The sequence below is a fragment of the Pongo pygmaeus genome, chromosome 5, assembly GCF_028885625.2.
Source record: "Pongo pygmaeus isolate AG05252 chromosome 5, NHGRI_mPonPyg2-v2.0_pri, whole genome shotgun sequence".
NCBI lineage: Eukaryota > Metazoa > Chordata > Mammalia > Primates > Hominidae > Pongo > Pongo pygmaeus.
Window position 1 is genome coordinate 110,136,292 of NC_072378.2, and position 15,831 is coordinate 110,152,122.

Sequence of the window (15,831 nt, forward strand, 5' to 3'; positions counted from 1 at the left end):
CTGTTTCCTGCAGTTGAGTATCTTTTCATATGTTATTGGTGATTTAATTTTTTTTTCTTTTGGAAGCAACTATAAGGTTGTCATTTCCTTTTGATTTTTAGAAGATCTTTACATATTCTGGATACTATCCTTTGTCAATTGTGTGTGTTGCAAAATTTTTTTCTTTTCGTGACTTGTCTTCTCACTTTTCCCTGTTGTTTACAAACAATTATTTATATAGTCTGTGCTTGTCAAATTATTCCTTTATGTATTGTGGTTCCTGTTGCTTGTTTGAGAAATCCTTAACTCATAGTCATGAAAATATTCTCTTGTATTATCTCTTGAAAGCTTTTCACGTTCATTAATCCATATGAAATTAATTTTTGTCTATAGTGTGAACATTCTTAATAATATGGCTTGATAGGTGATAGGGCAGTTCCCTTGCCCTTTTTTGTTGTTCAAGAATGTTCTGGCTGGCTCTTCTTGGCCCTGTAATTCTATATACAGTTTAGAATTAACTTGGAAAGTTCTACTAATACCCAGTTGGGATTTTGTTTGGGAGTATATTGAGTCATAGGTCAACTTGGAGGTAACGTTATATCTGTTCATTTGTTTAGGCCTTTTTTTAGTTTTGTTTTTTTTTTCTTCCGAAGTTTGTAATTGTCTCCATATCAAAATCTTGTACAGTTTTATTGGAGGTATTTCTAGGTGGATCTTATTTTTATGCTATTAATAAATAGTATTGTATTTTTCATTTAACTTTCTAACTGATCTTACTACTTACATAGCCATATCAGCTGCAAATATGACAGTATTTTTTCTTTCTTTTAATCATTATTTCTTTTATTTATTTTTCTTGCCTTGCCATGCTTACTACCACCTCCAGGAAGATCTAAAATAAAAATAAAAAGGATGTACCAGGCAAATTTTAACCAAGAGAAAGCTAGCACTGTTTGTGTTAACATCAATAAAAATAGACTTTAAAGCAGAAAGCATTACTGGAGACAAAAGAGTCACTTCATCATGATAGAAGGTTCAGTTCACAAAGAGATATAAAACAATTTAAGCTCAAAATATTTAAGCAAAAATTGACAGAACTACAAAGAGAAATGGACAAATATACAATTATAGTGGGAGATTTTTATATACCTCTCAATAATTGATAGAACAAGTAAAAAATATCAATAATGGTACAGAATATGTGAACAACAAAATTAGCAAACTGCATCTAAAGGTCTTAGGGAACATGGCACTTAGAAACACAGAATGTGTTGCACTGGAAATATTTTGAAACATTGAAACGTAATGAAACATTTTTAAAATGACCATGTGCTAGACCAGGGATTGGCAAACTTCAGTAAAGGGCCAGACAGTAAATATTTCAGGTTGTGCTGGCCTTGTGTAGTTTCTGTCACTTCTTTCTTTCTCTCTTTCGCCCTTTCTTTTTCTTCATCTTTTTTTCTTAACCCTTTAAAAATACAAATACCATCCTTAGCTTGTTGGTACAAAAAAGCAGACCATGGCCTGGATTTGGCCCACACACTGTAGTTAGCCACCTCTGAACTGGAACATTAGTCTCAACAGATTTAAAATCTTGTTACTGTATTCTCTGACCACAGTGCACCTAAGCTAGAAACTAACCACAAAAAGATAGCTATAAAATTTCCATATTTGAAAATTGTGAAATTGCACTTCTAAGCAACTGTACATCAGAACATGTGAGGTGCAGCCATGGCAGTTTTTTTAAAAGTATAGTCATAAACACATATCACAGAAAAAAAGAAAGGCAGAAAGTTAGTATGCTAGGCATCCATTCTTTTGGATTTTTAAAATCATTACATTATCTCCCTGTGCTTGTTTTAAGTCATGCAGTCAGTTTCTATTCTTTAAGTGGTTACCCCTAGAAAGCATAGCACATTCGATCAGTACGTTCACCTTCTACTGAACAATGCGAGAACCTTAGAACACTTGAATTTTATTCACATCCCCTGTACTCCTACTTTAGCTGTTGTTGTCTGGTATAATACATGCACTTACATATACACACACATCCTCCACAAGATGATGGTGAATGATGATGATGCTTACATCTCATATGCAAGATACCACTTTCTGCCTGTAGCACATTCTTTAGAATGTTCTTTGGTGAGGATTGACTGGTGGCAGATGCTTTCAGTTTTAGTTTGTCTTTTAAAAAGTTTTGGCTGGGCGAGGTGGGCAGATCGCCTGAGCCCAGGAGTTCTAGACCAGCCTGGGCAACATGGAGAGACCCTGTCTCTAGAAAAAATACAAAAATTAGCTGGGTGTGGTGGCGTGCGCTTCCCAGCTACTTGGGAGGCTAAGGTAGGGGGATCGCTGGAGCCAAAGAGGCAGAGGTTGCAGTGAGCCAGAATCACGCCACTGCACTCCAGCCTGAGAGACAGAGTAAGACCCTGTCTCATAAATAAATACATACATAAATAAAATGCTTTCATTTAACTGTGTTTCTCAAAGGATATTTTCACTGGGTCGTTTCCTTAGCTGGCAGTTTTCTCTCAGCACTTTTAAGATATTCTACTGTCTTCTGATTTTCATTGTTACTGATAAATCAGCTGTTGGTATAGCTGTTTCTCTTTGAAAGTGATTTTCTTTTTTCTTTTGACACCTTTTAAGACCCCCGCCCCATTTTTTTGAGATATGGTTTCATTCTTTAGTTTTATTATAGGATACACATGTTTGGATTTCTTTTTATTTTTTCTGTTCAGAATTTGTTGGATTTCTTTAATTGTGGATCAATTAGTTTGGAATGTGGACCTTTGGACATTTCTTAGCAGTTGTCAGTTCTTATCACTTCACATGTTATTTTAGTCCCATTCTCTCTTCTCTTCTGGAACACCAATTACACATATTCGTGTTCTCCAGTATATGTATGACAATGAGTATTTTCTGGATAAAAATTTTTTTTTTTTTTGAGATGGAGTCTCACTGTCTCCCAGGCTGGAGTTGAGTGGTGCAATCTTGGCTCACTGCAAGCTCCGCCTCCTGGGTTTACACCGTTCTCCTGCCTCAGTCTCCCTAGTAGCTGGGACTACAGGCACCCGCCACCACACCCGGCTGATTTTTTGTATTTTTAGTAGACACGGGGTTTCACCATGTTAGCCGATAAAAATTTTTGAATGCAGCATTGTAAGGTTTTGCACTTTAGAAATCATGCAGTGGACCCTATTGGATTGCAAGAGTTGCTTATTAAGTGACTTTAAGGTTAGAAAAACAAAAGCAGATCTGGCTTTCTCTCATTTCAACCAGTGACTATGTTACTTCCCCCCAATATATTCTTTGCCTTAGCATAGCCAACTAAAGTAAAATAAAAATTCTGCCTCTAATTTTGAGGCATATTTTTCAGTTTTTTCATGAGTGGTATTTCTTATATTTGTGAGCTTCAAATGGACCACCTTTTCTCTCTGCAATCTGTTAAGAGCCAAACTCAGAGGATATCTTTATCTGAAGTTCTGTTCTTTTATACCATTCACCTAAATTCTTCTGTTAGGAAGTTTAGTCATTTCTATTTTCTGGGAGGAAAAAAAACTATGCCATAAATTGATAAGTAACTTATAATAATAATATTTGTGATCCGCTTTACAGTTTACATGGTGTTTTTATGTCTCTTTTCTTATTTGGGCACAGGAAGAAATGTGGAAAAGACTAAAAAGTGAATATTACCCAGTTGTATTCTCAAATTACTTTGAATCAACAAAAAGATAAACTATTTAAACTTATTTGACCCACAGGGTGCCCTTCACTTACTGCGTTTTAATTTTTGTGGATAATTGAAACTGAATAGAAATTATTTGTTATTCTGTGGTAATTCCAATTGCATGCCTAATTGGTATTGAGCACCTCATGGGTATTAAAACAAGGTTGTGGTATTGTCCAAGTTTTCTAATTAAATTTCTGTAAAATAACAGCCCTTCGTTTTCTTGAGGGTTGTTCAATTTGTTCTATAATTTTAGCAGGAGTCAGAAACTGGGACTTATATTTTTTATTGGTTGCCAGTGTTGCTTATATAAACAGTAATTTCTTAAATTGTACTTTGCATTTAAAAATTGATGTATCATGATACTCTTCAAAATAATTTCAATTTGGAATATTTTAAATACCCTTAATTGGAAAGATCTCATATCCCATATTATAAAGTGGTTCTAGCAACTATACACTATAAAATCCTTTGGGAAGATATGAATGTGGCTAAGCCTCATGTTATTTTAAGCAGTTTGTCACTAGGGGTTGAATATTATGCGGGAAAAGCATTTAATTTAGCTTTTATGCAGTTTAAGCAATTTGTTTGTAACATGTTAACTTTATAGTACTGAGTTTGCTATTGGGCCATGTGCAAGATAGTATCTTTCATCAGAGAAGATTCTAGTGTTCATTCTAGGGTGATATAGATAATATTTGTCATCTTTTCAGTGGCCTAGCATTTGAGACCCCTTTCTTAAGGGTCTTAATGTGAAGAACATCCCTGTTCATCACCCATCTTCAGAAGCTGAAAACCCAGATTATTCTAATTCAGCTCCCTTTCAGCTAAGGCTCAGGACAGTTGGGTGGGTGTATCTGTTGGGCTCAGCCAAACAGATGCACCAACCTAAGCTTTCTAATCTGAAATTATCCACAAAGAAGCCAGGAAAGAGGACTTAAACTGGCAATGGTGGTCAATGTTTTCTAGTTTCTCAGGCCAGCAGTTTCAATAGCAGCATCCAGTGGTAGCCATAGCAGTTTAGTAGTGGTGTTCAGTCATGGTAAACTATTATCCTCACTGGATGGGTTCTGTGATGATTAATTTTGAATTGTGATTTCATCTATTAAATGTATACTGACCCTTCATTTCTGCCTACTTGTCGAAGCTGATTTTCCACACTTCCTGGTAATTCTAAGAGAAACTCATAAGAATTTTATAGTGCCGAATCAGCCTGCTGCTTGCAACTAAGAACCCTGACTGATACACCTAGTTACTCTGCCAGTGATTTTTTAATTTGTCACTAGTCAGGTCTCTTTAACATTGTTCATTGTGGTTACTTTGAGCTCTTCCCCTTCCCATTTATTCTATTAGTAGCTTGGGTTAAGTGACTTAATCCTGCTAACACTTAACCTCACAGATTATATGAAATAGTGTGTCTGCTCTGGTGCTAGCATATTAGTGTTGTTAAATTCTTTTTCTTCATATTATTTAGCCTCTTCTAGAGAGCTGTAAACTTATTTATGTATTATATAGTCTATTGTCTGTCTCCTCCACTAGAATATAAACTCCACAAGGGCAGGTATCTTTGTCTATTTCTGTGGGCCCAGGACAGTGCCTGGCACATAGTAGGCACACAATCAATATCTGTTGAATGAATAAATGAATCTGGAGCTCTGTGCTTGCTTTATAAATTTGCCTGTACCCTGACTACATCAAGAAAATAAAAAGATCAATTATGATTCCCAACATCTCCAAGGATCTGTCATCTATCACCCATTCTTACCTTTGTCATCTCTATTTCATCCCAAAGAGAGCGCTCCTCTTTTCAGAGGCTAATCTTCCAACTGTGTCCTGAATTTTATTCCCTCCTACCTCTTCTAGGACAACTGTACCTTTATCTGGTCCTTTTTGTCATGTGTCTGTCCCTGCCGTCACCTGCCTTCTAGCCTACGATTGACCACATCTTTGACTTAGCCTCTTCTTAAGGAAGAAGAAACACTTGACCCTGAAAATCCTTCAACCTGACACCCCATCTGTTCTGTTTTTTACCACCAATATTTTCAGTACAGATTTATATGGTATTGTTTTTCTAGATCCTCATTTACACCTCTGCCTCTTGCAGTTGGCTTTCCATAGTCCTTACTAACAAAGTCACTCTCGCAAAGGTTTTTTGTGACATAATTGCCAAACCCAATGACTGTTGGTCAGCCTGATCTTACTTAATTTCTCTACAGATTTGGCTTCTCTGTCTTCAATTTAATTTAACAAATATTTATTGAATATGTGCTGAATTCCCTGCGTTCTACTGGGCAGTGAGGATATATTATGTACATAAAAGCCATGTGCAACAAATAATATATCACAAGTACTATCAAATAGAGTACAGCATTTTTTTAGGACCACAAACAAAAACGCAACAGTTTTCCTGAGGCAGGAGGAGGGAAGGTATCAGGAAAAATAAGAAGGCGACATAAAATAATAAAGGCATTGCCTAAGGTACAAGGCGGTAACATTGCCTACAGCACAGAAAGCATCAAAGTGCTTGCTATTTTTAAAAATCAGCAATTAGTCTAATATGACAAAAGTGAGGGTGTATTAAAGTAGATAAGGAAGTATTACAATAGGCCAGGCAAGATACAATGAAGCCCTAACTAGGCCATTGTAGCTGGGATGCAAAGAGGGGCGGGTAGAAGTGAGATTACTGGGGAGGTATTCAGAGGTAGAATCAGCAAGACTATGCCTGATTTATTAGTGAAGATGGAGTCATGGGGGAATGGTAAGTTCTATTTTGGACACAGCATAGTGTTTGATGCTGTGGGACATTCATCTAATGAAATTTAGTAGGCAGTTGGATATGTCAATCCAAGGTTAGGTGTGATTAAGGCTGCAGATAAAAATTGGGGGTGGTAATTGAAGTCATGAAAAGGATAAGATAGGGCAAAGATATGGGCAGTTTAGAGAGGAGAGAAGCTCAAGGGACCTGATAGGCTCTGAATCTTTAAGAAGTAGAGAAACTAAGTTGCCTGTTTTGATACAGGGGCTGTGGTAAAGTATTTCTAGAGTGGTCAAATTTTGGAACAGTGAATGTGGGCTGATGGTGTTATTTTTTCTTGTCGGTTTTTTAGTCTTTGGTCATCAGCTGGTCTAACTCTACCAGATCTTCACTTGTCTGTGGCATTGCTGCTTCTCCAACATCAATATCAGCTTCATGAAATCCCACCTATTTTGCAGAATGTCTGATGTTACTTTGCTTTATCTTTGCATTGTATTAGGGGATATATCCTACCATCAACAAGAGGCGAGCAGAATAAAGATGGTGATATGATAGGGATAGTTCAAGGGTTTGATTGTACATTTGTGTGTGCAAAATCCACCTTGTGTAGTTTACATTTTAGTGGAGAGAGAGAAAGATACTATATATATCCACTGAGGATAAATGTAATGGAGGAAAATAAAGCAAGGTAAGGGGGAAGCAGAAAAACTGAGCAGAGACTTAAAAGGAGAGATAACAATCACGTGGATATCCACAGGAAAAACATTTCATTCCAAAAGGAAATAACGGTAAGTATAGAGACCCCGAGGCAGGATTGTTCCTTGGCCTATTCTAGGAATAGCAAATGAGTCAGTGAGGCTGGGGTAAAGTGAGCACAGGCATAGTGCTGGATGAAGACAGAAGTTGGTAGGGCAGGGGGCTGATCATGGAGGGGAAATTCTCAACCAGTTAGACTCAACTCTGTCATTTTATGACAGCAATGTTATAATACTGACTTTATTGAAATATAATTTGTAGATGATATATAATTTCTTTACAATTTTTAAAATAGAACATGAGTGCACTATTTAAAGGAAAGGTACTTATAATCATATATGTTTTTAATATGTGAATGTTCAGACAGGACAATACAGGAAAACAAAAATGCCCTGTAAAACTACTCTAGGGAACCTGCCTACTTCCTGAGAACCAGTGGTAATGGGCCTTGTCAGGCCTTTGTTAGGCTTTTACTCTGACTGGGGAGGTTACTGGGGGGTTTAGAGCATAGGAGTAGCATAACCTGACTAATATTTTGAAAGAATCATACTATCTCCTGTGAGAAGTGAGGATGTAGGTGGTCAGGGACAGAAAACAGGGAGACCAGGTAAGAAGCTACTCCAAAAACCCAGATACAAGATGTTAAGTTGAACCACTGCAATAGAGGATGTCAGAAGTGGTTGAATTCTGGATTTATGTAGAAGGTAGAAGATTTGATGATGAATTGGATACAAACTATAAAATAAAGAGGAATCAAGGAAAACTCCAGATTTTTGCCTGAGCAACTGTAAGGGTGAAATTGTGATTAACTAAGAGAAGGCTGGAAGGATTCAGTGCGGGAGGGGAGGCCACGAGTTCCCTTTTGGATATATTAGGTTTGAGATGTCTGTTAGATATCCTGGGAGAAGAGATGTCAAGTTGAAGGTTGGATATACAAGCCTCTAGAAATCAGGGGAGGTCCAGGCTAAAGATACCAATTTGAGAATTATCGTATTTGTAAGTGGTGGAGTTATATAAAAGTTATACTACCAGTGATTCTTCAGTGGAGATGAGATGTTTATTTTCAGTAATCTGGGGAATGAATTTAAGATGTTTGAAATATTAACTGAGATCATAAGACTTCATATTTAGAAGATTCAGGCCCTGTCACTTCCTTTTGTTTCCTCTCCAGTACCCAACCAAGTGCAATTTGGTTGCATATCTAATACAGTTTGCTGAGTAAAAAAAGAAATACCTCTTTTGAATTTGGCAGTAGAGGTTCGGGTCTTTTGAGTTAATAACAAAGAAGAGTTGGAATCTCTTAAACTAATTTAAGGCTTTGAGTAATGTTAACTTATTTAGTTTTAAATTTAAAAATTTTAAATTTTTAATAAAATCAGTATTTCAAAAAGAAAATTTTTTATGTATTTTAACCTCTAACTGTATACATTAATTTTATTAGAATTATTAATCATATGATACATTATAACCATAAAATAGATGTTAAAGATGGCTAGTGTGACTTTAATGTGGCTTCTAAAATAAAATAGTCATTTATCAGATCTTTAATGTTTATTTGGTATTCTTTTTAGGAAGATTTGGAGACTGGAGTTCACCTTGACCCTGCCGTCAAAGAAGTTCAGTATAATCCTACCTATGAGACCATGTTTGCTCCTGAGGTAAGAAAACATATTTAAGGTTCTGACTTTTGCTAAAGAATTTAAATCATAGTAGATAATTAGGTATAGCAGTGAATTTTTTAAAGTTTTATCACATAAGCATACTATTTAAGCTTTTAGAAAATACATCCTTCTTTTTTTTTTTTTTTTTTTTTGAGACAGAGTCTCGCTCTGTTGCCCAGGCTGGAGTGCAGTGGCGCAATCTTGGCTCACTGCAAGCTCCGCCTCCCGGGTTCATGCCATTCTCCTGCCTCAGCCTCCCAAGTAGCTGGGACTACAGGCGCCAACCACCATGCCTGGCTAATTTTTTTGTATTTTTAATAGAGACGGGGTTTCACTGTGTTAGCCAGGATGGTCTCGATCTCCTGACCTCGTGATCCGCTCGCCTCGGCCTCCCAAAGTGCTGGGATTACAGGCGTGAGCCACCGCGCCCAGCCGAAAATACATCCTTCTATTCTCCAAAAGTTTAGGTAGTGTGCTTTTGTGAAAATACTTTTAAAAATCCATTAGCTGCTTATCTGTCTACATACAGATGTCTGATAACATGGAACTATGTCTTTTGAAAAAGGAAATCTGATTCTTAAATATGAACTTAGTTGACATCTTCCTCTCAGTCTTCATAAGGGAGTATTATAATTAACCATAAAGGAAAATATTGGGGCTTACCAGCATCAATATGTAGTATATTACGAAACATCTAGTTACAGATGCCCCTGACATGTCATACTGATACACTGCCAGCAAGTAGTCACAGTGTTTGATGCCTGCTCTGAATAAAACAAAGTACTGGATTTTTTTTTCCCTCTCCTGATGAAAAAAACCAGAAACAGCGAATATTGTTCATTTAAGAAAGTCTTTGAATATTATCCATTTAGGGAAGTTTACAGAAAAGATTAAATTTCTAGATATTTTGCCTTTTAAAATGGAAAAGAATGCTTGATTGATGAAATAGAGATGCCAGAAAATGGTAATTATAAAACCAAGAAGTACAGCTTCGGTTGATATCAGAATCTTTAAGAAGCACTTTCAAGATGGAGATGAGGAGCTATATCTTATGGTATCTTGGTGGAAAATGATGTAACATTTTTCATTTTGTAGCATAAATTAGCCCTTTTGTGACATGTGAGAGTCGGAGCTGTTTCATATAGTACTTTCCCTGCCTAGGTTTCTGTATTCACTTAAAAGATGACCATTGAAATGTGTAGCACAGCCAGAGATGTCAGTGCTTGTGTTTAGACAGAGCTCCAGCAATTCACTGGGTCTGCATTGAGCAAAAATCTTCCCATGCTCTGACACGATGGCACATTTTAATTTTTATTCCATTGTGTCTTAAATCCTTCTAGCCTGTCAGACTACTGGCTGTCTCATATCCATTGGCACCATTTTAGCCACCCCACTGAAGAGAGGTTGTGTATTATATGTAAATATATGTTTCATGATTTTTTAAAATGAAAAGTACTTTAATAAAATGGAGCCATTGAATTAGGAAAATAAGAAAATTTGGAAGCATTCTGATGTGTAACATTCTCATGTCATTTTATTTTCTCTGAAGCCTGCTTTTTTCATGAGTTCTTAAATTTCATGCATAACTAATACATTGCTGTGTAATTAGTTTCCAAACTTTCAAGAAAAATTTAAAAGACCAGTTAAAATTTTTTTGTCATTCTCTTTGTGGGATTATCAGTCCTTTAATGTTCTTTTTCCTCGGGTTGGAGAACGTCACATTGAAATTAGTTTATGTGAGGAGCACTACAGTACTTCTTTACAATGTAAGAAAGGACTGATAGGACTTAAAAGGGAGGCAAAATTATAATTGTTCCTGGTTGCCAAATGAATCCTCTGTAACTTATCAGATTTTGAACTTTTGTCTTCTATGACTAGGATGTGTATCACTTGGCAAAGTCTGGGAAAGTATCACTAGGAACTTCACCAGTTTAAATTTTAAGTTCCTGTATTTTGAGTATCCATTGTTAGAAACAAGATATAATCCCTCTCCTCAAGCTAGTGTTTACCAGAGAGGATGTGCTGTTTGTTGGTTTGGTCAAATGTGTTTTTTTAAAAAGATAGAGACCAGACTATTTCTTATTATGCCTCTAAAGTACTACTGAAGCTTAAGGAAAAATTGCATCTGGTTGTAAATACTTTTAAAAGTTCCCTAAAAGAAGTAATATTTGAACTGGACAATTCAATCCAGGTCAAGAACATGAGATTTGGAGTTAAGCGGAATACTTATTAGCTCTGTGTAACCTTGGAAGTTCTTAGTTTTTTCATAGGTAAGATGAAGATAATTTTTATCTTATTGAGTTATAAAGATAAATCAGATAATGTATGATATAGTTAAAAAATCCTTCCAGCACAGAGTAGGCATTTAACAAATGGTAGTCATCATTGTTATTTTTATTAATTATTGGCATTGGTGGGTAGGTAGGCTTTTATGAGGAGAGACTCCAAGAAGAGAACAGCATGAGCCGAATCATAAAAGATCTAAAGAACAGTAATGCCCAAGTCCTTACCAGAAGAAAGAATCAAGAGATAAGACTAGAATGGTACTTTGTATAACATTGCACAAGGCTTTGGGGGCCAAGGTGAAGAGTTTTGTTTTGATTTAATCAATGATAAATAGATTTGTGAGGGTCTTAAATAGGGGAGTGGCATAATCAAAGCTGAATTTTTAAGAAGGTTTATTTGGTATGAGTTTGCATTATGGAAAAGAACAGGGATATAGATTAGTGAAATAAAGCCACCATTTATTACTGTATGCCAGGTACCATACTGAAGGATTTACATAACTCATCTCCTTCAGTCCTCACTAAAATCCTATGAAGTAAGTACCTGTGTCCTTTATAGCAAGGAAACCAAGTCTTAAGTCATACTGCCAGCGAGTGGCAAATTTAGAGATTTGAGTCCAGATCACTCTTAATTATCTCTCTATAATTGGGAGACCAGTTTGAAGGCCATTGTGGAGTTTGCAGGGTAACCCCTATGCCTTTGACTTTGCTAGTTCTGAACATTTACTCAATTGCTTATTTTATTTTATAAAATATTGTTTCTCTCTTCTGACCAAGGACTTTTCCCAAATAGTCTAGCTGGTTATACAGATAATTTTTCTCACATAATGGATAAAACTTGAAGACTTAGTAGCCATTATTTTAGTCTAGTAATTTCTTCATTTCACTCAATTCTTTTTAAATCTGCTTAGACAAAAATGTATTAATTAGCTTCTATAAACTCATAAAATCCATAAGTCTCAGGAAGAATTCCAGACTCTTTAAAATAGTAGTACTTCAGAATAGAAAAAATATAAAAGTTAAGAGAAAAAAACACCAGTTACTGTTAAAAATCTGGCTATAAAGGCTGCTACAAAAATTAATGTTATGATGAACTTTAGAAATCATATAGCTCAAATCTTCTATTTGTAGATGAGGAAACTGAGGCCAAAGATCATAGAACCAGCACTAATGAAATTTTCTCATACTAATATTTTTATGCCTTACAAGATATGACATAATATCCACCAATAAAATTGAATTGTGGAGATCTTCTCTTAATTTGCAGGAAATAATTAACAGACTCTTCTCACCTTAAAATTTGTTTATAAATCTTTTAAACAATAATGACTGCAGTAAATATGAATGAAAAATGTACCAACAATCTAGTATACTATTATATGTTCAGTAATTTGGGTTATTTTTCTATATGTGAACTATGATTTTATATAGCCCATTTTTAGTAGTATAAATTGTCTTAATTCCTGCAATGTTATAATATGCTGCTAAAATGCTGACTCACCAATACTCTGCCTACTGAAGATTTTTGAGATCCACATTCTTATAGTATCAGATCTCCAAGAGTTATCAACCAGCATCTTCACAAATTAAAGAGTGCTTTTCTCCCAACCCTATAAGTAAACCACTACTTCGTGCAGTTGACAGATGTTTAAGAATACTTACCTCCTGTGGGAACATCATACATACTTTGGGTGTAGTGATCTGAATTAGTACTTACATACTTTTTAATAAATTAATTTTTTAATTAATAAAAATTGTATATATTTACAATGTACAATGTGTTTTTTAATATGCATACATTGTAGAATGGCTAAATCAAGCTAATTAACATATGCATTACTTCATGTACTGATCATTTTTTGTGGTGAGAACACTTAAAATCTACTCTTAGTGGTTTTCAAGAATACATTGTTATTAACTATAGTCACCATGTTATACAATAGATCTTTTGAACTTATTCTTCCTATCTAACTGAAATTGTACCTTTGACCAACATCACCCAAAACCCCTCCATCCCATTCCCTCCCCACCCACCCACCCAGCTTCTGCTAACCATTCACTCTCTGCTTCTATGAGGTCAACTCTTTTGAATCCCACATGTGGGATCATGTGATACTTGTCCCGGCACCTGTCTTATTTCACTTAACATAATGCCCTTCGGGTTAATCTATGCTGTCAAAAATGACAAGATTTCCTTCTTTTTTAAGGCAGAATAGTAGGCTGTTGTGCAGACATACCACATTTTCTTTATGCATTCAAACATTGACAGCCATTTAGGTTGATTCATGGGAATACAGATATCTCTTTGACATGCTGATGTCATTTCCTTTGGACACATACCCACTTGTAAAATTGCTGGGGTCATATGGTAGTTCTATTTTTAATTTTTTGAGGAACCTCCATACCATTTTCCATAGTGGCTGCACTAATTTCCATTCCCACCAACAGTGTACAAGTATTCTCTTTTCTCCAGAACATCCTTGCCAACACTTGTTACCCTTTATCGTTTTTATAATAGCTATTCTGACAGGTTTGAGATGATATTGTGATTTTAATTTGCATTTCTCTGATGATTAGTAATGTTGAGTACTTTCTCAAATACCTGTTGGCTTTTTTTTTTGAGAGGAGTCTCGCTCTGTCACCCAGGCTAAAGTGCAGTGGTGTGATCTCCGCTCACTGCAACCTCCATCTCCTGGGTTCAAGTGATTGTCCCACCTCAGACGCCTGAGTAGGTGTCTACAGGCACGCACCACCATGCCTAGCTAATTTTTTGTATTTTTCATAGAGATAGGGTTTCACCATGTTGGCTAGGCTGGTCTTGAACTCCTGACCTCAAGTGATCCGCCTGCCTTGGCCTCCCATAGTGCTGGGATTACAGGCGTGAGCCACTGCACCTGGCCCCTGTTGGCTATTTATATGTCTTTTGAGAAATGCTGAGAAATTCAGGTCCTTTGCCAATTTTTAATCGAGTTATTTATTTTCTTGCTATTGAGTTGAGTTCCTTGTGTATTTTGGATATTAACCCCTTACCAGATGTATGGTTTGCAAACATTTTCTCACTTAAATGTGTATGTTTTATATAAGGAGATTGCAATTATAATTTACTATATTGTTCTTCATTATTGTTTGAGCTAAAAATTGTTAAATACGCATATGAACTTGAATATATTATACATTCATATTTATGTTATGTATTTACTTATATCTTATTATAAATCACTTGAACACAAATTTACTCTTAAACTCAGTTAACTACCAAAACTGGAAAAGAAGTGTTTGGAAATCAAATTTTTGTGTTTTCCATATGCTCTGTTGTATTTTTTTAATGGTTGTTCCAGAACTAAGAGAGTTGCATATTCACAGGGACCAAGAACAGCTGAGAGACCTATCTTGAGTAATTGGGAAGAGCTGAGTCCTGCTAAGTAGTGTTCGCTGCCTTCCTCTGTTAATATTCAGTGTCTTTAAGGTCAGCTCCAATAGCTACCAGTAGATGAATCCTCTCACTGATTCCTTGTATCACTAGAAGATTTTTTTGTTGCCTCAGCTTAAATCTGTATGAGACATAGGCATATGTAAATTTTTAGATTGCTTTATATGTAGTAGGCATATGTAAAGTTTTAGATTGCTTTAGGTATAGTACCTTATATATACATAGCTTTAATATATGGATCTGTCTTTGTATAGAAATCACAGTTCTTTTACACTGACAATTTTTCTTTAAAAAGTGGAGCTAGTGGCCGGGCGCAGTGGCTCATGCCTGTAATCTCAGCACTTTGGGAGGCAGAGGTGGGCAGATCGTGAGGTCAGGAGATCGAGACCATCCTGGCTAACACAGTGAAACCCCATCTCTACTAAAACTACAAAAAATTAGCCGGGCGTGGTGGTGGGCGCCTGTAGTCCCAGCTACTCGGGAGGCTGAGGCAGGAGAATGGCGTGAACCCGGAAGGCGGAGCTTGCAGTGAGCTGAGATTGTGCCACTGCACTCCAGCCTGGGCGACAGAGCGAGACTCTGTCTCAAAAAAAAAAAAAAAAAAAAAAGTGGAGCTAATTTGGTATGTATGGCCTGTAGAAAAATTGTTCTTTCTTTTTTAGTAAAATCTGAATTAAATAAGAATATGGAAATTGTAGTCTCCTTTTTTTAAATGGAAAGTTACTTAAAGCACAATGATTGGTCATCTGTTATATGTGATGTGAGTAACAGTTAAGAACAACGGGGATTTTTATCACTTTAGATTCCCCACCATGCCCCCTCCACCCCACCTCTGACCAGAAATAGCAGATGCTGCTCTGTGGATGATAGCTGACTGTAGCAGGTAGAGAATCTAGGAAACTTTTAAATCATTTTGTTATCTGTAATTTTATGGCTGCTCCTGTTTTTGTAATACATTTCATGACTGAATGAAGTTGACTGCTACTTCTAGCATTCAGCAATCTAGATTTTTTTCCCTGACATTTTTCACCCATCAGGAGGCACAGGAAGGACTAATATGGGCTGCAAAGTCTTGTGCTATCCATTATAATTAAGAATATATACTAATAAAAGTTTTGTATATAAATCAGATATTTTAAAATTGAATCATTTTAAACATATAAATGGAAGCTGTCAATATATAGGAATCTTGTGGCAATTTATTTTCTTCTAAAGCAGAAAAAATATAAGAC

At 36.0% G+C, this 15,831-nt stretch overlaps 1 protein-coding gene across 3 annotated transcripts in view; it reads left to right on the forward strand.

Moving 5' to 3' along the window:
* CDC40 (cell division cycle 40) overlaps positions 1 to 15,831 on the forward strand; it is a 52,757-nt gene that overhangs the window by 4,939 nt on the left and 31,987 nt on the right. For all 3 annotated transcript variants that reach the window (XM_054490460.2, XM_054490458.2, XM_054490459.2), the window contains one exon: positions 8,795 to 8,881. In XM_054490460.2, coding sequence (XP_054346435.2) covers positions 8,795 to 8,881 — 87 coding nt within the window. The remainder of the gene's footprint in view (positions 1 to 8,794; positions 8,882 to 15,831) is intronic.